Source organism: Sycon ciliatum, chromosome 3, assembly GCF_964019385.1.
Source record: "Sycon ciliatum chromosome 3, ocSycCili1.1, whole genome shotgun sequence".
Taxonomy (NCBI): domain Eukaryota; kingdom Metazoa; phylum Porifera; class Calcarea; order Leucosolenida; family Sycettidae; genus Sycon; species Sycon ciliatum.
The window spans coordinates 43,141,309-43,164,226 of record NC_088645.1 but is presented as its reverse complement, the minus strand read 5'-3'; the positions used below and the strand labels follow the sequence as shown (position 1 = coordinate 43,164,226).

General features: G+C 48.0%; 1 protein-coding gene across 4 annotated transcripts in view; it reads right to left on the bottom strand.

The window, feature by feature from the left end:
• The window catches only part of LOC135812296 (mitogen-activated protein kinase kinase kinase 7-like), a 214,904-nt gene that overhangs the window by 154,422 nt on the left and 37,564 nt on the right, over positions 1 to 22,918 (bottom strand). Inside the window, exons 1-3 of one of the 4 annotated variants that reach the window (XR_010552778.1) lie at positions 20,075 to 22,918; positions 19,502 to 19,588; positions 15,258 to 15,371 (exon numbers count right to left, since the gene is read on the bottom strand). The exon at positions 20,075 to 22,918 is cut by the window's right edge and continues 1,247 nt beyond it. Coding sequence is in view for 2 of the 4 variants with exons in the window: in XM_065325669.1 (XP_065181741.1) it covers positions 2,862 to 3,767; positions 15,258 to 15,371 (1,020 nt within the window). In the remaining 2 variants the exon portion in view is untranslated. Of the gene's footprint in view, positions 1 to 2,445; positions 3,768 to 15,257; positions 15,372 to 19,501; positions 19,589 to 20,074 lie in introns of those variants that run through there. The other 3 variants (XR_010552779.1, XM_065325669.1, XM_065325671.1) reach the window with 3 other exon arrangements.

Here is a 22,918-nt window from a genome sequence, read left to right as displayed (position 1 = left end):
CACAGCGCATCTGGTTTGCGGATGATTTCACAGCAGCAGGCCGTATGCATGCGCTGCGTGTATGGTGGAACATGCTCGAGGAGGAGGGCCACAAGTACGGATACTTCATCAATGGTTCCAAGTCCACTCTCCTGGTGAAACCACAGTTTGCCAAAACCGCGGAGGAAGTGCTCCATGATACTAACATCGCAATCATGCAAGACGGTTGCCGTCACCATGGTCACCTGGGTGCGGGACTGGGCACTGCTGCTTTCTGCAAGCAGTTTGTTACAGCGAAGGTCACGGAATGGGTGAAGGAACTGCAAGTCCTCACCAGGTACGCCCAATCGCAACCACAAGCAGCGTACACAGCGTTCTCGCAAGGGCTGAAGGGCAAGTGGACATTCCTCGCTCGCACCATGCCAGAAGCGACGGAGAATTTCCAGCCACTGGAGGAGATTATCCACGGCGAGTTTATCCCGGCGCTCACAGGACACCCCGCTCCTGATCAGACCACCCGTACTCTCCTCGCTCTGCTTTGTTGCCTAGGGAGCATGGATCTAATCAACCCGTGCGATCTCGCCAGCCAGTTTGATGACTCCAGGACCATCACGCAGCCATTGGCGGAGCGGATCATCGTGCAAAACACGGACCTAGGTGATGTTCACCACACCATGAAGGCAAAAAAGGCGAAGGTGCGCAGGATCCACTCCGTAAGGGAGAAGGAGACCCTAATCGCTGTGGAAGTGAGCATCGCTTCGGACTTAAAGCGGTCCAGGGAGCTGGCGGCGGAGAAGGGTGCCTCGTCGTGGCTGACATGCAAACCACTGAAGATGTCTGGCTTCATGCTATCCAAGGGGGCATTTCATGATCCGGTTTCATTGCGATATGGCTGGCCTCTGAAGCGGTTGCCCTCTGCTGGCAGCTGTGGTAAATTATTCACCGTGACCAATGCTCTCTCCTGCTCAACCGGCGGCTACCCTAGCCTCCGCCACAACGAGGTACGCAACCTCACAGCATCCATCATGAAGGAAGTTGCGCACCAAGTTGTGGTGGAACCGCTGCTAGAGCCGCTGACAGGTGAGAGGATGACGCTACGGTCGGGTTCAACTGAAGACAACGCCCGCCTGGACATCGGTGCCAGTGGAGTCTGGGGAGGTCGGTACGAGCGTTCGTACTTTGATGTCCGGGTTTTCAACCCCCACGCCCCTATCAACGCCAAGTTTGCCTTGCCCGCTGTGTACAAGCGTAATGAGCAGGACAAGCGTCGCCGCTACGAGGAACGGATCACCACCGTCGAGCAATTCTTGTCGTCACTGCGGCCAGGTATCTTGGAGTGCTCCGCCGAGGCTCGACTCGGATCTGTCATGGACGCCCCATGTTGATCGCAGCATCGCTCGACTGGCCCAGAGGATCGGAGCACTATGGAGGTTGCGTCGCTGCTTGACTCATCAGAGCCGAGTTCTCTACTTTAAAGCGATCATCATGTCTGACCTGATGTACGGATCCAATGCGTTCTCCCCACTTCTTACTGCCAACCAATTGGATCGGCTACAAGTCATGCAGAATCGGGCAGCAAGGGTGGTTTTCACACCTCCGCGCGCACCCTCCTGCTGAAATTGGACACATACAGAGTATCCGAGATATTCAGGCAGAAGTTTATCGTTCTTGCCTGGAGGTCTCGGAATGGGAACGCAAGTTTTGATCTGCAAGCCCTCCTAGTTCCTTCGTCAGCTGGCCCAACTAGGTTGCACTCCACCATGGGTCTGCGCCAACCGCCAGTTTGCACCAGGTTCGGCAATAGTTGCCTCGCGTTCCGGGGCGCCCAGCTGTGCAACACCTTACCCAGCGATATACGTGCCATCTCCACGCTCCGCCAGTTCCGCGCCAGCATGATCCCGCACACCCTTAGTACCTAGAGTACCAAACGTCCTGTTTGATGATCAGCTGGCTTAGTTTCTCTCCACCTCTATCCTTATTAAATCCCTCCCCAATTTCATTAACTAGTGCTTTCTATCTGCATTCGCCACCTTTTCATCGGGCTGATCTGCCCGTTTGGTTTCCGAATTAAAATAAACACAACACAACACACACACATACCGGTACAGATTATCTACATTCATGTATCTAGCCTGTCTCCTCTATCAGTACCCGGGGACAGTACCAGGGGACAGTACCAGGGGACAGTACCAGGGGACAGCACCCGGGGACAGTACCAGGGGACAGTACCCGTGGACAGTACCAGGGGACAGTACCAGGAGACAGTACCCGGGGACAGTACCAGGGGACAGTACCAGGGGACAGCACCAGGGGACAGTACCAGGAGACAGTACCCGGGGACAGTACCCGGGGACAGTACCCGGGGACAGTACCAGGGGACAGTACCAGGAGACAGTACCAGGAGACAGTACCCGGGGACAATACCCGGGGACAGTACCAGGGGACAGTACCAGGGGACAATAGTAGTAGTAGTAGCAGTAGTAGTATTCTTTTATTTTCCATCGGAAGCCTCAACAGTGATGAACACAACTCTTAAGAGGGCCGATAACAGAGTAGAGGGTGTGGGTGAGAAAAATAAGTACCGGGGGACAGTACCTGGGGGACAGTACCAGGGGACAGTACCAGGGGGACAGTACCAGGGGACAGTACCAGGGGACAGTACCAGGGGGACAGTACCAGGGGACAGTACCAGGGGACAAGGTGGAGCAGAAACAGTGGTAAGATAGGCTAGATAGTGATTTTGGTTGAAAAAAATAGTTTGACAGAGAGATCTGAAAACAAAGATTATCAACTTTCTGATAATAGAAAGAAAGTGAAAAGCAGTACAGTTTGCATACTGTAGTTATCATCAGTGATTGACTGTAGTTAGTAACCTACTACACTCACACACTCATATCCAGTGTGTACAGAGCACCACTAGGACTGTAAGGTTCACCTACACTGAGTACCAGGGTACTGCCAAACAGTGTGAGAGATGGAGTGTAATAACTTGAATAACTGAACTCTGGCATAGCTGGTAGTGGATAGACCTGAGCAGATGAAATATCATGTACAACACACTCAGCAGAAGGACTGTTGGGGCAAATAACCATGCTATGGTCAGACAGTGCGCATGCTGCACTAAACTTCAGCTCAACACCATCAGGTGGAGTGGTGGACACCCACCTACCATCATGGTGTTTGAAAAAACAACCAGTAGGACCACCAACTAAGTACAGTGAATCAGGGAATGTGACAAGTGATGCATCGCTGCATGGTAGTGGCAATGAAGGTAATACTAGGCTAGTAATGGATGATGAAGAAGAGCTCCACTGCTTGCTAGCTAGAGAATAGGTACTAACATGATCTTGATCTGTTCCACCATGCCGGCCACCATATAGAGAAATAGCATCATGACATACATGTAGAGTACACCAGTCATGGTTACAGTGCGACGGGACGTCCGTAAGTTTGGTCCACTGACCACCACCATCACCACCACCGCCACCCCAGCCGCCATCACCGTTATCTGGTGTGTCACAGTACTGCAGAAGAGACCGCACCCATGTGTTGGTGCTCTTGGTGTATGTGTTACAGTACATGTATAGCATACCACCATGAGATGCCAGTGATGGGCATTGCAGCTTACTGTTTTCACTTGGTAGGTCAATACTGTGCCATGTCTGCAGGTCTGATGTCTCCAGGATCTTGGTGACGTTCCCACCATCATACCACACAGCAACCAGTTTGTCACTGTACGTGGCAAGCATGGCATGTTTTCCATGCTGCTGTACTTCTGACTTGATCCACTGCGTAACAACAGAAAATCGCATACCGGATAACACACAGGCACAACACAGCCATCAACCGACACACACACATTCACACAAGCACACAAACACATGCACACACACACACACACACACACACACACACACACACACACACACACACCCCACACACACAAACACAACACACGCGCAGACATACACGCAAACACACACACACACACGGACACGTGCACCCCCCCCCCCCCCCCACACACACACACATGCACATGCACATTCACGCATCAACACACACACACACACACACACATACACACACACATACACGTGCACACACGCATGCATGCATGCTCATTGCTCACACCTGTCCTGTCTCCTGTCCTGAACATTGCCGTAAAACGGTCACATGTCCCCTCATATGAGGGGCCGACAGACATGGGTCGTTGAATACGTTACGCAGCACGCTCCGCAGGCTAGCGGCCAACGAGAGTTCACACACACACACACACACACACACACACACACACACACACACACACACACACACACACACACACACACACACACGTGCGCGCATACGCACACGCACACACACACACAAACACACACACACACACACTTACACACACACTCACACACATACACACACACATGCACATACACACACATTTGGATTGGTTTATTTAACGTCGAATAACAAACAGGCAGTGTTGCCTTATTACATGAGATCGACTACACATGTGCATCAACTTTCAACCCAACACCAAATGTCTAGGCCCACTCTTGAAAGCCCCGTTAGTAAATGCCGCTGTCTGGTCATGGCTCAAATACGTTAGGGAGCATCTCATAAGTTCGCACTTTTTTTGTAAACGTAACGCATTTCAAATAGACTTTACCCCCCTACCTCCCCCCTCTATTTGAAAGTCTTATCGCACATTTTCCGTGTCGACCTAATAGTGTGCATGTCCATGCCATGCATGTCCATGCACATGACTTGTATGCCCATGGTATGCACATGAATGTCAACATGGTCAAAGTGAATGGCATACAGTACTGCATCTACTGAGTACAAGAACAATGAATGACATGTACACGCACATAAACAGAGTTCCTCCACAACCACTGTGTACTGTAAAAGCTGACCAGGTACAGGTCCTCCCTCGTTAGTAGATAATCTCTGGGCCATCGAAAAAGTTATCTTATAACGAGACTTATCTTGTAGCAGGACTTGCAGCTAAAGGTGAAATAGGCACTACTTCGTACTTACCGGGGCTACCCTCTATACAACATAAATTATCGATGCTTCAACTCGTTATAAGATAATTGAAAATGTCCAACATAACTCTTCCTTGGATGCAAAGGATCGTCCACATTCACGAATACATAGACATCATACGTTTCCTCGTTCTGCTTTATCCTACATGTTTTGGCCTTGGTCCTGCATGGTCAATATTATCTTATACTGAGGGTTTGGCACTCCAGGGACCTGGGCAAAGGGTCGTTATAACGGATTTTATGTACTAACGGATTATGTTGTAACCGGACCTGTAAACAGTTGTCTAGACCACAATTCGCCAGGGGATTTCAGATTTCTATTTACTAACGGGGTTTATGTACTAACCGGACTCGTTATAATGAGGGAGGACCTGTACACAGTTTGATGATGCTAGTGATGTGACACTTGACACCTGTGAGTAGCCTGTATGCATGCAATGCAAGGCTGATCTCCAAATACAGACACATAGATGTAGATCTACACCTAAACACGCTCATTTGCTGAAGTAGTCTCTCTGTCTCTGTCTCTCTCTCGCTCTCGGATCTCTCTCTCTCTCTCTCTCTCTCTCTCTCTCTCTGTTTTTGGTGGACAAAAATATCTCTGGCGTTGATTGCTTTCTTGCTTCGACTTCTGCCGCACCTTTGTTCTCGTACTCCCCTTTATGTAAAAGTGTTGTGCAGACCCTTCCTTAATATAGTCTGTCTCATTTTGTCCTGAGATGTTTTGATGCATAGTGATTATGACGCTCATCATTCGCTCCCTTGTCACTGGACAGTTCTGTCCGTTTGGTTTTAGCAAATTCAAATAAAGAAAACAACAACAACAACAACAACAAGCGATCTAGCACATGCACTGCATGCACAGTATGTACAAATCCAGAAAATGTGCGAACTGTCATTTTTCTATTCGAAAAGGGCGTTACCCCCCTACCCCCGTTTCGAAATGCGTTACGTTTAGAAAAAAATGCGAACTTATGAGATGCTCCCTTACACCTTAAAAGGTGAAGTATACCCTAAAATCAAGTTTCCACCGTTAACCCTTTCAGGACAGACTTGATTCAGGTAAACTGCTTCATGCACTACGTATGGAAGCAGTTTGGATCAGAACTTGCGTTTCCTTTTATCGATTTTGATAATCTTGGGCTTCCTGGAAATCTCTTGGTCAGAGGAACACACTGGTGTAATCATCACTCGCAACAGTGCCACTACATTGCTGCTATAGCGCTGGGATGAGATACAAAACGGGACTTTGAGCCAATTTGGTAAAATTGCTGATATTTTCGTAATATTCACGGTAGAGCGCTGCTTTTTTTGTGCAGTTGACAGCTTCAGATTCATGCCTGACGTCACTCTGCTCTGTACCTGCCTGGCTTGTCATGCAACAGGGGGAAATCCCTTGAATGACACAGCGCACGGAAGTCAAAATTTGCTGCAGGACGTAAAATACCTTGCGAGTGCCGTAGCTCCACTATTTGACCTCGGATCGACTTCGGATTTGTTCGAGCCGACAGCTGAGACAATTCTAATGTCGATAGACCTTTCGATTGCCCGATTCTGGCAAGGGAAAGCCGAGTTACGAAAATTTGAGGGTATGCAGTATCCACTGCACAGTCATGACGGATATATCCGTCATACCGTCCTTAAAGGGGCACTCCGGCTTCATTTTCGACGCCGAGTTTTCGATGCCAAGACGAAGGTTGGTGAAAGAGAAGACCCCTCGAACAAGAACGAGTCTCCAGAAGCGATCGAGTCGAGCAGGAAGACGACTTTTGAATTTCGGCCGAGCGAGCGCTGATGACGTAATGAGGGATTAGCTTGCCAGTGGAAATGCATCTGCGCACATACATTTCACACACTTTTTGGCCAATTTTCAATCGAAGAGGAGGTTGTTTTCTATGTTCTCTCAACGTCGTGAGCGATTCCGTCTTCTATACCCTTCCAGGTACCCTGAAGGTCCTCCAGAGGAGAATTTATCTCCAGCAAAGCGTTGTTGATCCGCTAAATTGGTCTCGAGACATATTCACCCAGTGCAGTGCTGACAAATGTAGAATGTTGAATCTGTGATAATTGTCGACGCTGGACAGAAAGGTTGATAGCCGCTGTCGCAGGGAAAGTGAAGCTGCTGGAAGTAACAACGGGGAGCTTGTTAGCGCTATAGCATCACTTGATCAAAGCAGCTAGACGGAATCTGACTATTTGTCTTGCCCTCAGTTTAGTGAATTTTATGATCAGAAATTTTTTCGATCAGGATCCCTTCTACAAGATGTGTAGTACAGGACTGGTGATTTCTGAACTTGACGATATGGAGACCGACCAGTAGACCTACCAACAACGTGTACCTGCAGGAAATTCACCAAAGGCTATTGCTAGTGCTATCCTCTTCAGTGGCTGTTGTTTTTTTAGTAAAAATGTGTTCACTTCTCTCAACATACTCCTGCATGGCAGCAAGAAGGTGCGCTATGGAATTCAACGCCACAATCTTCGCCCAGCTGTGGATGAAGCATGGTCAAGTCATGGCAGTACATACATGTATACTTGAACCAGATGAGAAATTGAAGTTCATTTGTGATGGGAAGTTTGACAGCCCCAGTGACCGAGTCAAGCGTTGTCTTTTGCCGTGGCACAAATTGCTGAAGAATCCGAGATGGTCTTGGAATTATGCACATGGATACTACGAGAAATAATGGTGGCATGAACCATTGTGGAATGGGACAGCTCACGGAGAATACTGGAATAGCTCAAGTATCTCTAGGCGATTGTAAATCCTGTTCTGGCTGATAGCTTCGGCCTGCTGCGCCCGTCCATGTACAATGATGGGAACATGCATTTCTGTTTTCTACATAATTATTTGCTATCTACTGTACTGTGCAGGTCCCTTATATAGAAATATGTTCAACCCCCCCCCCCCCACACATACCCACATAAATATGAACTAACAATTTCACTGTTGGACTCGCCGGCGGCTAGAGAGCAAAGGAATAAATTTATAGCAAAGAAAAGGACCAGGGAACTACAAGTTACGCTATAATAATGTCCACGAACAATTTCACTGTATTTGAAATAATTTTGTTTGATACCCTGAGAACTCTGAAACTTTGCAGCACTGTGGATTATATGTGGATACAACATTTATGGAAGGAACACATAGTTCAAATAATTATAGCACTGACTAGTTGAGATTGTGAGCACATTCCAATCAGTACTCTACATATTTATAAGCGGTGGCAATCGTTAGGAATAGGTCGTGAGTTGTCAGAGTGCTCTAGTATATGAGAGAATGTTTTGTTTGTCTAATCGACGGCTCGTTTGAAGCCAGAGTTGTTTGAACTTGTTTCAGTCGACTTGATTCTAGACAGTAGTCGAAGGAGTACTACCTCCGACAAGCGAAACTTGGCGCGTTTTTTGATTTTTTTGTTTTGGTACCAAAATTACTTCACAAGGCTGTGAGGTACGACCTACTTGTAGCTCCATGCAACCGAGTGCAGGAAGCCAAGCGACGGCCTAGTGAGTGGCACATAGCTGCGACCTACTTGTAGCTCCATGCAACCGAGTGCAGGAAGCCAAGCGACGGCCTAGTGAGTGGCACATAGCTCAGACTTAGTCAGAGGCATGCGTGTCTCTCGTGTACCAGCAAAACTGTGCGCGCGTCCATTCTGCGAAGGAGAATCGTCGTGCTTTCGCGTTTCAATGCAAAACCAAGGAGTTCTCTCTCTCTCTCTTCTTGGTCACTCCGCCAGCACAGAGTCCATACGACCATGCCAAACAATCCTAGTGCCTTTCAACAGCCACCAGAGCGATGCGTCTCTGGTGGCTAATGAAAATCGCCAGGAATTGCTGCAGGCAATTTTGGACAGTTGGCGAGAATACCCTGCAAAACAGTTGACTCCAGGCGCTTGCGGAGGTGTTGTACAGTTCTTACCACTTCAATCTGGATAGTGGCGGCGGAAACGACTACCCTCGACACCGTGGCTCGAGCACTGCACACAGGAGCGACATCGAGATTTTCAGAGCGATTACAACAGAGGTACTTGCTGCAACTGAATCCGCTCTAGTCGCACTTTCGTCTCAAAACAGGGACAATTCCTCTCCAGAAGAAACTGCGATCTCTGAATCAGGGGAGAGTTGTTCAGCGTAACAGATGTCTCTAATGTCCTTGTTGAGCAATACAAAGTTGAATTTTGGTGAGTCAATCATTAGTTTTGATTGTAAAGTGCGAGTTATTTCGAGTAATTTGAAGTAAAAAAAGCGCCAAGTTTCGCTTGTCGGAGGTAGTACTATGAAGTATACACCAGGCGTAGTCTGTAAGGTATCTCGTGAGAATTCTGTCGGTACACATCAGGTATCAGCTTGCAAAGATGGCTCCTCTCTGTTTCTTGAAAGCCTGTATACGGTTGGACTGTGGCTCCAGCGATTCCCTTCTCAGAGCAGGTACCATACCCAATACCGTCAATGCATATTGGACAGACCTGTGTGCACAACAGAAATAGTGGAGAGAAATCTCTCAGCTCATGAACACATCAGTGAAGTTTGAACTGCCGTTGTTTGTGGCAATCAGTAAAAACCTATCGACTATAAGAATAATGTGCAAAAAACCCTCTATAACTACAGCTGGGGCCATGGAATTATAAAGCATCTAGCTTAGGGAACTGCAAATTCTGGTCGGAGTTGCGTTCGAGGCCTGCAATTCATGATGGCTATCATATGTTGCATTGACCAGAGATCATATAAAACTTCCATGCCACATTGAAACACGCACTACTTTCGAGTACTTTGGTATCCCCCACCAAATGGGCATTCGTTCCCGGGGTGGCAGGCGTCAACATTCGTTATGCCTGGATCAGATTTCATTGACCCCAACAGTCATGAAGAATCATTTTTACTTTGACTGGATTTCAGTACAAGTTAGTTGTAGAACTGCAGAATAAATTTTGTTGTATTTGGGCAACCATTTCTCTGCAAACGCTCTATTAGGATTTTTTTTATAAAATACATGTCCAAATTCCACATCTACCCAAATCGGAATACTTGATCACGTATTCAGTCCTACACGGAATGTTTAGAAAACGCCAGGGAATAGGAATTTGCTAACGAGAACTCCAGGCCAGGGTACTAGCATACGAACAAAACAAGATAAAAACTCACCAGTATACTTGTAGTAATTCATGTCGGTGTAATATTCACGATAAGCAACGAGGCACCCTCCGATTTGGTCAAGCTGCTTTGAAGTCTGGTTGTTCAGGTGATACAAACGGGCTCCCCGTTGTTACTTCCAGCAGCTTCACTCTCCCTGCGACAGTGGCTATCAGCCTCTCTCACCATCGTCGACAATTATCACAGATTCAACATTCTACATTTATCAGCACTGCACTGGGTGAATATGTCTCGAGACGAATTTAGCGGATCAACAACGCTTTGATGGAGATAAATTCTCCTCTGGAGGACCTTCAGGGTACCTGGAAGGGTATAGAAGACGGGATCGCTCACGGCGTTGGGAGAACATAGCAAACAACCTCTTCTTCGATTGGAAATTGGCCAAAAGTGTGTGAAATGTATGTGCGCAGATGCATTTCCACTGGCAAGCTAATCCCTCATTACGTCATCAGCGCTCGCTCGGCCGAAATTCAAAAGTCGTCTTCCTGCTCGACTCGATCGCTTCTGGAGACTCGTTCTTGTTCGAGGGGTCTTCTCTTTCACCTACCTTCGTCTTGGCATCGAAAACTCGGCGTCGAAAATGAAGGGGCACTCCAGCTTCATTTTCGACGCCGAGTTTTCGATGCCAAGACGAAGGAAGGTGAAAGAGAAGACCCCTCGAACAAGAACGAGTCTCCAGAAGCGATCGAGTCGAGCAGGAAGACGACTTTTGAATTTCGCCGAGCGAGCGCTGATGACGTAATGAGGGATTAGCTTGCCAGTGGAAATGCATCTGCGCACATACATTTTCACATACTTTTTGGCCAATTTTCAATCGAAGAGGAGGTTGTTTTCTATGTTCTCCCAACGTCGTGAGCGATCCCGTCTTCTATACCCTTCCAGGTACCCTGAAGGTCCTCCAGAGGAGAATTTATCTCCAGCGAAGCGTTGTTGATCCGCTAAATTCGTCTCGAGACATATTCACCCAGTGCAGTGCTGATAAAATGTAGAATGTTGAATCTGTGATAATTGTTGACGATGGAGAGAGAGGCTGATAGCCGCTCTCGCAGGGAGAGTGAAGCTGCTGGAAGTAACAACGGGGAGCCCGTTTGTATCACCTGAACAACCAGACTTCAAAGCAGCTTGACAAAATCGGAGGGTGCCTCGTTGCTTATCGTCAATTTTACACCGACATGAATTACTACAAGTACATGTACACTGGTGAGTTTTTATCTTGTTTTGTTCGTATGCTAGTACCCTGGCCTGGAGTTCTTGTTAGCACATTCCTATTCCCTGGCGTTTTCTGAACATTCCGTGTAGTACTGAATACGTGATAAAGTATTCCGATTTGGGTATATGTGGAATTTGGACATGTATTTTATAAAAAAATTCTATATTCCCAATAGAGCGTTTGTAGTGAAATGGTTGCCCAAATACAACGAAATTGATTCTGCAGTTCTACAACTTGTACTGAAATCCAGTCAAAGTATAAATGATTCTTCATGACAGTTGGGGTCAATGAAATCTGACCCAGGCATAACGAATAGTGACGCCTGCCACCCCGAGAACGAATGCCCATTTGGTGTGGGATACCAAAGTACTCGAAAGTGGTGCGTGTTTCAATGTGGTATGGAAGTTTTATAATAATATGATCTCGGGTCAATGCAGCATACAATAGCCATCATGAATTGCAGGCCTCGAACGCAACTCAGACCAGAATTGGCAGTTCCCTAAGTTTATAATTCCATGGCCCCAGCTGTGGTTATAGAAGTTTGTTTGCCCATTATTCTTATAGTCGATAGGTTTATACTGATGGCCACAAACAACGGCAGTTCAAACTTCACTGACGTGTTCATGAGCTTAGAGATTTCCCTCCACTATTTCTGTTGTGCATACAGGTCTGTCCAATATGCATTGACGGTATTGGGTATGGTATCTGCTCTGAGAAGGGAATCGCTGGAGCCACAGTCCAATTATACAGGCTTTCAAGAAACAGAGAGGAGCCATCTTTCCAAGCTGATACCTGATGTGTACCGACGGAATTCTCACGAGATACCTTACGGACTACGTGTGGTGTGTACTTCATAGTACTCCTTCGACTACTATCTAGAATCAAGTCGACTGAAACAAGTTCAAACAACTCTGGCTTCAAACGAGCCGTCGATTAGACAAACAAAACATTCTCTCATATACTGGAGCACTCTGACAACTCACGACCTATTCCTAACGATTGCCACCGCTTATAAAATATGTAGAGTGCTGATTGGAATGTGCTCACAATCTCAACAATTCAGTGCTATAATCATTTGAACAATGTGTTAGAAAATATTCCACTTTTCCTTCCATAAATGTTGTATCCACAGTGCTCCAAAGTTTCTTTGCTCTCTAGCCGCCTGCGAGTGCAACAGTGAAATTGTTAGTTCATATTTATAATGTGGGTATGTGGGAGGGAGTTGAACATAGTTTTATATAAGGGGCCTGCAACTGTAATACCACAGTACAGTAGCCGGCAAATATGTAGAAAACAGAAATGCATGTTCCCATCATTGTACATGGACGGGCGCAGCAGGCCGAAGCTATCAGCCAGAACAGGATTTACAATCACTTAGAGATACTGTATAGCAGGAAATTTTCGGACGGAATTTATTTTCGTACGATTTCGTACACGGCCTCTTTTGTACTAAAAATAACTCCGTACTAAAATTTGTTCATGTGAAATTATGTACACTATACATGCATGCTCCTTGCGAACACATGTATTGAGCATGCAGCACTGTACGAAAATAAAATCCGTACGAAAGGTCGAAATTTGGCTTTGTCCGAAAATATTTCCGTCCGAAAATTTCCTGCTATACAGTACTTGAGCTATTCCAGTATTCTCCGTGAGCTGTCCTATTCCACAATGGTTCATGCCACCATTATTTCTGGTAGTATCCATGTGCATTGTTCCAAGACCATCTCGGATTCTTCAGCAATTTGTGCCACGGCAAAAGACAATGCTTGACTCGGTCACTGGGGCAGTCAAACTTCCCATCACAAGTGAACTTCAATTTCTCATCTGTTTCAAGTATATGTACTGCCATGACTTGACCATGCTTCATCCACAGCTGGGCGAAAATTGTGGCGTCGAATTCCATAGCGCACCTTCTTGCTGCCATGCAGGAGTATGTTGACAGAAGTGAACATATTTTTACTAAAAAACAACAGCCACTGAAGAGGATAGCAATAGCCTTGGGTGAATTTCCTGCAGGTACACGTTGTTGGTAGGTCTACTGGTCGGTCTCCATATCGTCAAGTTCTGAAATCACCTGTACTACACATCTTGTAGAAGGGATCCTGATCGAATAATTTTCTGGTCATATAATTCACTAAACTTGAGAGCGAGACAAATGGTCAGTACTCCCCGATTCCGTCAAGGTGCTTTGAAGTCTCCTTAGCATTCTTTTATTCGCTTCCATGTAATTGGGCTTATTGCCCGTTTGGTATTGCGAATTCCAATAAAAAACAACAACAACAACAACAACAAGTCTGGATGCACATGTGATGCTAACAAGCTCCCCGTCGTGACTTCCAGCAGCTTCACTTTCCCTGCGACAGCGGCTATCAACCTCTCTCTCCATCGTCGACAATTATCACAGATTCAACATTCTACATTTATCAGCACTGCACTGGGTGAATATGTCTCGAGACGAATTTAGCGGATCAACAACGCTTCGCTGGAGATAAATTCTCCTCTGGAGGACCTTCAGGGTACCTGGAAGGGTATAGAAGACGGGATCGCTCACGACGTTGAGAGAACATAGAAAACAACCTCCTCTTCGATTGAAAATTGGCCAAAAAGTATGTGAAAATGTATGTGCGCAGATGCATTTCCACTGGCAAGCTAATCCCTCATTACGTCATCAGCGCTCGCTCGGCGAAATTCAAAAGTCGTCTTCCTGCTCGACTCGATCGCTTCTGGAGACTCGCTCTTGTTCGAGGGGTCTTCTCTTTCACCTACCTTCGTCTTGGCATCGAAAACTCGGCGTCGAAAATGAAGCCGGAGTGCCCCTTTAAAGGGTTAATATAGTCTTCGGGGTGCTGAGTCGAATGGTCTTGGTCCGACTGAGGATGCTGAGATGCTCTCTTCCTCCTTTATTCTCAATCGAACTCGCCACTTCCACCGAAACCGGGTGACTGCGCCCTACTAGATGGGGATTTCTATGCAAAATGTCGCTAAAAGCGCCATTTCATTCTTATAAAAGCATGGATGACCGCGATTGGCCCATATGTTGTGGTCTTTCGGATGCTGAGTTGACTGGTTTTGGCCCGAAAAGGCTGTGATGCAGATTTGAGCCCTTATTTCCAATCGAACACGGGTGAGTAAGCGGTCACGTGCTTATGCGTATACCAGTTACCTGGTCTCCATGGCAACTTACAGCCTGTTTGGGGACGTTCCTGTCACTCGAGTTGCACCTCTGAATCTTTGAGTTGAACCTTGGTGTGAAAGTTAGTTGTAGCCTGCAGGTACGGTGACCAGGCGACTGGTGTACGCATGAGCACTTGACCGCTTACTCAACCGTGTTCGATTAGGAATAAGGGCCGGATGTTGCATCGCAGCCTTTTTGGACCACAACCAGTCGACTCAGCATCCAAAAGACTACAACACATGGGCCATTCGACTCAGCACCCCAAAGACTACAACTGGTGAAATGGTTTTAGGGTACACAAGCCACTTCATTTTGTATGTGAAATCCATCATTTTTAGAACACGGATGCTCCACTGCAGCCAATTCAATAGAATTTGCAGCATCAACGACATTGGTGTGGCGGTGGTGACTGATCGTGATATGAAATCCATCATATTAAAAAAATGCAATGAACTCCGGACTCTGGATGTATTGCGTACAGGAAGGCCATCTGTCTATTCGGGTGATGCGAGAAAACAATGATGTGGGTCTTCAATCTGTTGTTGAGGGCGTAGGGTTTCTGTACGCTGGGACAAAAAGAGGAAATGTGCAAGCGTGTCGTATCCGGCCAAGGTGCTGAATCACCAGACATGACACCGCGTTTCCAAAATCGCTACTCCCGTAAAAGTGAAAACAAAATAGACTCATCCAATCCTACCTTTCTGCGCTTCTTGATGTTTGCAATCTGTGTTGGTGTTGGCATGGCAGGTAGGACATGATATCCTCTATCAACGGATGATTGAGTTGTGTTTGCAGCTGCTGTAGCTTTAGCCTAAAAGCAGCGGAGATACACAATCATGCCAATGGTTGGTACTGCTGCTTGATAGCGAAAACCAGTTGCTACGGAGTGCCGTTCCAAAGAGCCGTAGTAAATCAACTGGCAACGCTAACCTTTCGTTGTCCCCCAAGTATAACTTAGTTACAGACAGTGTGAAAACAGCAGGACATCCTACAGCATGTGACCAGGCAGTGTAATAATTCCTTGCCACATGAGAATGGGAATTTTGGAAGCGTCCACGGAGAGGGAATTACTGCAAACCGGGAAACGTTTGTGCCCGTATTAAATCATATTATGATCAAGTAAATTTCTGCACCAGCATTCGTAAGAGATAGCGAAAACCCGTGTTTGTGTACCTAGTCCCAGCATAGCACAAATACACTGGAACATGCTGCAGCAAATATGGCCTAGTCTACACCAGACGGCCATGGCTGCAAACACAGTTATCCTTCCATTTTGGTTAGAGACCAGAAAGGGGGCCACTGACCTTTACAACTACAACTACAAATACAAGCACACACAGACAGACAGACAGACAGACACACACACACAGACACACACACACACACACACACACATACCGTAAAGTCGAGGATTTAAGCCGGGCTTATAAGCATATAAGCCGCTTTCTGCATCAGGCTTTAAGGTGGCAGACTACCCAAAATTCGCTGAAAATCGAATTTGTAAATTCATATTGAGTGCTACGTCAGTTGAAAGAGCTTGAATAGCTGCAAATTCTCTGAAAATTGTGTCCCGATCTGACCAGCCGTTCAAGAGTTATGGCCTAAAATGTGCCCTTGCAAGGAAAGATTTTTTGTTGCACGCTGTCATTTGCTGGCAGCACTGTATTTGAATGTGAGCAGACCGTGCGCAACTTGTCGTATCATGGAAACACGCGAAAGTGTGCAGAATTTTGCTCCAAGTCCAAAAAATCACGTTTTTAAGCCACGTACAGCAGGACTTTTGCCAGCACCCTCGTGACGTTGCAGATATATGGCTTGATTATTGTAGTTGACGTTGATTTAGTGACTTTGGCAAGTTTGAGTCGTGTCAAGAAGTCAGGTAGGATTCAGTACTAGGCAGTAGCGGAATGTGAGTGGTAGTCTTTGACGGTTTCTGAGGGTATCCTGGATTTGGTGTGCAGCGCTGTGGAAATGGCTTGCTGTGGACGTCCCAGCACTGGATGTTGTACAAAGGCACGACCTCGTAGCACGTGCTAAACCTAAAAAAATTCAAAAATTGACTTGGGTCTGTGGGAGTCTGTGAGAGAACGCCCACTCGTTCCGTTGTGACAGATTCCAGGGCCACGTTGAGGGGCCCTACCCCACCACCCATGGCTGCGTCTGGACTTGTTATAGGTTTGGGTCCCGCGCACGGACAGAATGGGCACGAAAATGTGAAAAAATTGTAAATGCATTTGTTTGGCTCATGGGTGGCTCGCACACCGTGGCACTATGCCGGAAATTTGAGTTTTTCCGGCCTGGAAAGCCTGTCAGTGAGACGCAAGAACTTGTAAATCATGTCCAGAGGGCCAGCATAGTGGCAGGAGTGTGTGGTCAAAATTTCACTCAAATCCTTCGAGAAACACCAAAGTTACGATCAATAGACCAATCCCGAAAAGATTGTCTGGGTTCGTGAAAGGGGGCACGCGTGCAAGCCAGCACATGTGAAGTGCATCGTTTTGTATTCAGTTTGTGTGTGTCAGCTCATGGCGGAGGAGAGAGAGACTTTTGCTCGCTGAGCTGAAGCTAAAGGATTTGATGGAGTCCTGCCAGCAGCTAGTCAAAGGACCTTCGGTACCTTAGGCAGACCCTGACGGAGTTTGGAGGCCTGATAGCTCTCGGTGAGGAAAGAAACATTCGCGTGGCTATCGACTCTCCGTAAAAAATGCAAGCTACATAGCGCCGACATACTGCAACCGCTACGATTTCAGCTAACTTCTCGATCTGCTGCTTCACAAAGTTCAACTATTTACAAGTCCTGACTGTTGTAGTCTGAAGCTGGAGTCTCATCGCCCACCTACAGGTAGCTTTTGGAGCTGATGGATTTCCCGACTTGGACTCCTTCCGCAAACTCTCGCAACATTACTACAGTGTATGCTGTGTTTCCGCACGCTCGTGTCGACATGTCACCTATACTGTACATGTACCGGGTCGCGGAGGAGCTTGACGACCTCCGCTGACTCCAGGTTTCCGAAATACTGCCGTCGTCTTCGTTGATGTCGCTGGTGACATTCTCCCCTTGCAGGACGCGCACATAGTTGTCGTACCGGGGGTAAAGACTATGTTGTCTTTCGAAATAGTTCTTCATCACGCTCGCGCGAATGATGTTTCTCATCATGAACTCGTTCCGACAGTGTGACGCGGCGATGGTCTTTGGCGGGGCACTGGCTTGGCGAAAACGATATATTCTTGTGCAATATAACATTGATCGGCTGCAGATGAGTACAGTTACTTCGTGGTTGATCCTATAGGAGGGCAGCTGCCAGGAAAGAGGCAGGACTCATCGAAGACGAAGCGCTCGCAACAAACAATAGCACTCGAAATATCTCATAAGATTTAGGGCCTATCGCTTTGAGCCACAGCGCTCACAGCCTTGCCTACTTCATCAAAGTGAGCTCTACATGTTCGTTGACCTCGTCACACTACACAGAAGAGCGAAACAAGGATTATGTCTTAGCAATTCCACTCCAACAGCAGACCATTACCAGTACGAGAGAGAAAACTACAAAGGGCTTTGCTTTCTGTCGCATCGTCTCTCTTGCATGCAACTAACGAGAAAACCGTGTACTTACCCTCGCATTCACACGCGAACTATCACACACGTCCTGTGCCGCATGCTGATCAGGTAGTGCCATGTATGTGTTGTACAGTGTACTCTCAGTTGACATGCCCCCTTTCGAACCCAGACAATCTTTTTGGGATTGGTCTATTGAATGCCATATGAAATTTATGGTCAGGCTGCCCCCTTAATGCAAACCAGGCTTGTATGCAAACCATGCTTATATGCACCACTGATATTTTTGCCAGGCTTGTATGCACACTTCTACACGCGACACGTGTAGATCTACCACTGACTACCGGTATGGCGGCAGTTTTATTATGCACCGTACATAGCGCATGCACTGTTGACCTACCCGATCCGCGCTTGCATATCAGCCAGGCTTCTACGTGCGACAGGCTAATATGCATTTGACCCGTTTGATTTTCAGGCTTCTTAGAGGCCATTCACACGACGGGCAAACTTCCTTCTATCGTACCGTTTCCAAGGATATTTACTCGGATACGATAAACTTGGACACACGCGTGCAACTGATTTTTTATCTTGGCCGAGGCACCTTTGCTCGCGATTATCTTTGCACGCCATGAAAAGTGTCAGTTGTTGAAAGTGCGTACTGCAAATGCAGTGCTTGAAGAAAGGAAAATTCAAAATTTAACATTTCCCGGCATTTTCAGGGGGTCACTATGGATACATTGACGGTTGCAAAGTTTGCCCAGCACCGTGTGAACTGGATCACGGTTTGCCAGTGTTATCTTGATCACACGCGTGCAAATGTTTGCACGTCGTGTGAATGGCCTATAACAGCGATGTGCTTGTATGCAAACCCGGCTTTTATCCTCGACTTAACGGTATATTATATATACACACACACATACACACACTTGTACTTTTTTGTACTTGTTGCTCACTGCCAAAACTGGTCACGTGGGTCTCCCCGGCAGAGGGGAGAGAGACTCATAAGGAATCTTGGAAAGATGACTCAATTGGCTATTGAACCGTCCAACGACCGACACCCCTGAAATCCCCAAAACTCTGGGTGGACTTGAAAATGATCCCACTTATGGGCTCACAACACCTCCGTAAGAGGATGAGGAAAAGGAAAACACACACACACACACACACACACACACAAACGCGCACACACACACAATTTTACTTCTACTTCTACTCAATAAAACTTTCGTGACATGATGTTTCAGCTGATTCTGTTTATTGCCATCCTTAAACTGATACTTGTATGTATTCGTGGTAACTGCCAACACTGGTGGTCACATGGGTCTCTGTGGGAGAAGAGAGCGAGAATCAATAGGAACATTGACTCCTAAAACTAAGCAAGACAATACCTTTTTCTTTGACTTCTTCTTTGAATTCTGACTTGGTGTCCCACCCGAGGCGGATTCAGATGAGCTTGCAACTGCAGTAGCTTTGGCCTATAAACAGCAGAAACATATTATGATGAAGTAAATTTCTGTACCAGCATTCGTAGGAGATAGCGAAAATCAGTGTTTGTGTACCTAGTCCCAGCATAACACAAATCCACTGGAACATGCTGCAGCAAATATGGCCTAGTCTACACCAGACGGCCATTGCTGCAAGCACAGTTATCCCTCTATTTTGGTTAGAGACCAGAAAAGTGCAACCGACATCTACAAATACAAACAAACACAGGTGTACCAGCCCGCCTACTGAAAGAGGCAGCCAGTTCACTTGCGCCGTCCCTAGCAACCCTTTTTAACATCTCCTTCGAACGTTGCACTATCCCGCAAGAGTGGAGGAACGCAACAGTCACCCCCATCCCCAAGAAGGGGAGCAAAACCGAGCCCTCCAACTATGGACCGATATCGCTGCTCAGCGTGACGTCAAAAGTGCAAGAGAGGATATATCCTGACCGGGTCTCCAAGCACATCCAACCTCACCTCCCCAACGGCCAATCCCCGTGGCTGCAATTCCTTTTCTCGTATTGGCCACAGGCCATCGTGAGAATAATAGATTTCAAACACACACACAGACACAGACACACACACACTACTACTACTACTACTAGCAGCATGACTGCCCAGAGGGGCAAGTGTCACCCCTATGGAAAGGGGACCAGAAAACGGGACACGGATCACAAGCAGGACCGCGAATGTCTGGCTAGGTCCTGCTGCCGGCGGAAATTGCGTTTACAACGTGGGCAGCTGAGGGGCAGAGCTGCTCTCTCAGCAGCAGATGGTCTCGCACCACGATTGCAGTTGTGACGCTTGAACCCGGCCGCAGAACGGAAGCATCGCTGACATGTTGGGCAGTGCTGCTGGCAACAAGCTGAAAGTGGCACAGACAGACTGACTGTTGGTGTAGGAGAACTCGTGACAGGCTGGCATCGATGAACAGAGTAGCCACCCTTGCTGCGGAACCACCTCTGGCAGTTCTGGCATTGCACTGATCCACGCTGGAGCTGGATGGGAAGCCGTCTCTGAGTGGTGCACTTGTGCCGCGTTCTATCTGAGACCCGTGAGAAGTTCCGGTCACACACTGCGCAATGCACAGACTTGGGCATGGTGGAGCTCGACTGAGGGGCAACCCGTACTTCCCTCCACTGTTGGCGGTCCTGAGCAAGGATGAACCACTGAGATGGCTGTTGCAGTGCAACCTTGAGGTCGGTCATCACCGTGTCTTTCCACCGTCGCCGAGGACCACAAAACGGCCGAGGCACAGGTAGCCACCCAAAGAGGAGTTGGAGGGGGGTGCGATCCTCATCCATACGCGCAACGTGCCCAGTCCATTCCAGACGCCGATTGCGGAGGCGTGTAGACATCAGTACTGGGTCTCCCCAACGGTTCCGCAGGTCTGTGGATGACAGCCGCTCGGACCACTGACGAGGCTTGGTGATGCTGAGGACAGTCCGGATGCATTGATGGTGGAATTTATCCAAACTTCTGATATCCCGTTGGAGTGGGGTCCAACACTCTCCGCCATACAGTAATATTGAGGAAACGCAGGCCATGTACAGGTGGCGTTTACTAGAGAGGGACAGAGATCTGTCAGTGAATACCTTCTGGAGGGCTCCGAAGGCCTTTGAGGCTTCGGCAATACGGCGCTTGATGTCGGATGAAGAACGACTGTCAGGGGTCACTATGGATCCTAGGTAGGTGAACTTCGGCACGGCTTCGATAGTGCCAAGGGGGAGAACGATGTCAGCCGAGTCTTCAGCAGAGACCCCATGGCCCGCCGTCATGATCTTCGTCTTGGCGATGCTCACAGTTAGTCCAAATTCTCGGGCAACACTACAGAAGAGCTCCACACCAAACTCAGCATCACTACGGCATTCAGACACGAGAACGGCATCATCAGCATACTCCAGGTCACTAACAGACAGTGACTCGCCAGCCCTGCGCGATGATGAGCGGGGGTAGAGTTGGCCATCGATGGAAAACTGGATGCTGACAGAGTGACTACGACCTGCATCCTTTAGCCGGGCACGCCATGTCTCAATAACCGCCCCGAAGTACAGGTTAAAGAGAACGGGTGCCATGACACATCCTTGTCGGAGACCATTAACCACAGGGAACTCATCAGAGGTGGAGTTGCCAACTCGGACCGAGGCAGAGGTAGAGGTGTGGAAAGCCTTAATCAGGGCCACTAGCTGTTGCGGGACCCCAAGTCGGCCCAAGGCCACCCAGAGAGCAGCGCGTGGTACAGAATCGTACGCCTTTTTCAAATCCACAAACACACAGAAGAGCTGCTGACGATGTTCGTATGCTTTCTCGATTAGCTGGCGGAGCGAGAAGATGGCATCAACACAGCCCCTGCCTGGCCGAAAGCCGCTCTGGGACTCTGGGAGTTCCGACTCAGCCAACAACTGCAGGCGATCTTGAATCATGCGGCCACACACCTTGCCAACAACATCAAGAAGGGCAATACCCCGCCAATTATCACATTTGGACAGGTCGCCCTTCTTGGGAACAGGAACCAACTCGGCATCGCGCCATTCCTGCGGAACAGTGGCCGTCGTCCAAGCAAGTTGGACGAGATCCAGCAATGCGTCCAGGGAATCATGGCCACCTGCTTTCACAAGCTCGGGGACTATACGCGAGGAACCTCCAGCTTTGCCATTTGCAAGGTGTCTGATGGCGACGACAAGGTCTTCCATTGTTGGTGTGACTGCCAGAGACTCGTCAGGCTCACGTTGAGGGATGTTAGCAACGGTGGAGGCATTGAAGGTACTGGGGACATTGAGCAAGTTCGAGAAGTGAGTGGACCAGCAGTCTTCCTGCTCCTCCAAAGACGTGCAAACTATGCCCTCAGCATTACGGACCGGATGGATGGTGACGGATCGGAGTCCTGAATAGCACCGTTGAATGTCTCGGATGGCGGACCAAACGTGCTTACCACTAAATTTGCCAGGCTCCACAGTGCTAGCTCTCTGCTCCAACCATGCACTCTTCGCTGCACCAACTGCGGTACGACATCTACCTCGGACATCGAGGAAGCGGCGGTGGTCCGCTGGCAGCTCTGATTGACGCCACTGTTGATGGAGGCGTGTGCGCTCATCAAAAAGAGGTTGGAGGATGTCTGCTGCTGCTAGGAACCAGTCTGGTTGTAGTCGAACGGGTTTGCCCAGGTGTGCCTCAGCGCTGGAGGTCAAGGCAGATTTGTATGCCGACCACTTGGCATCAACGGTATCAGCTGGCCCAGACGATTGCAGATGGTGTTGCACACCGGAGGCGAATTGGAGCCGAGTAGCCTGCACGGCATTAGATTGTTCGTCGGTCATACCA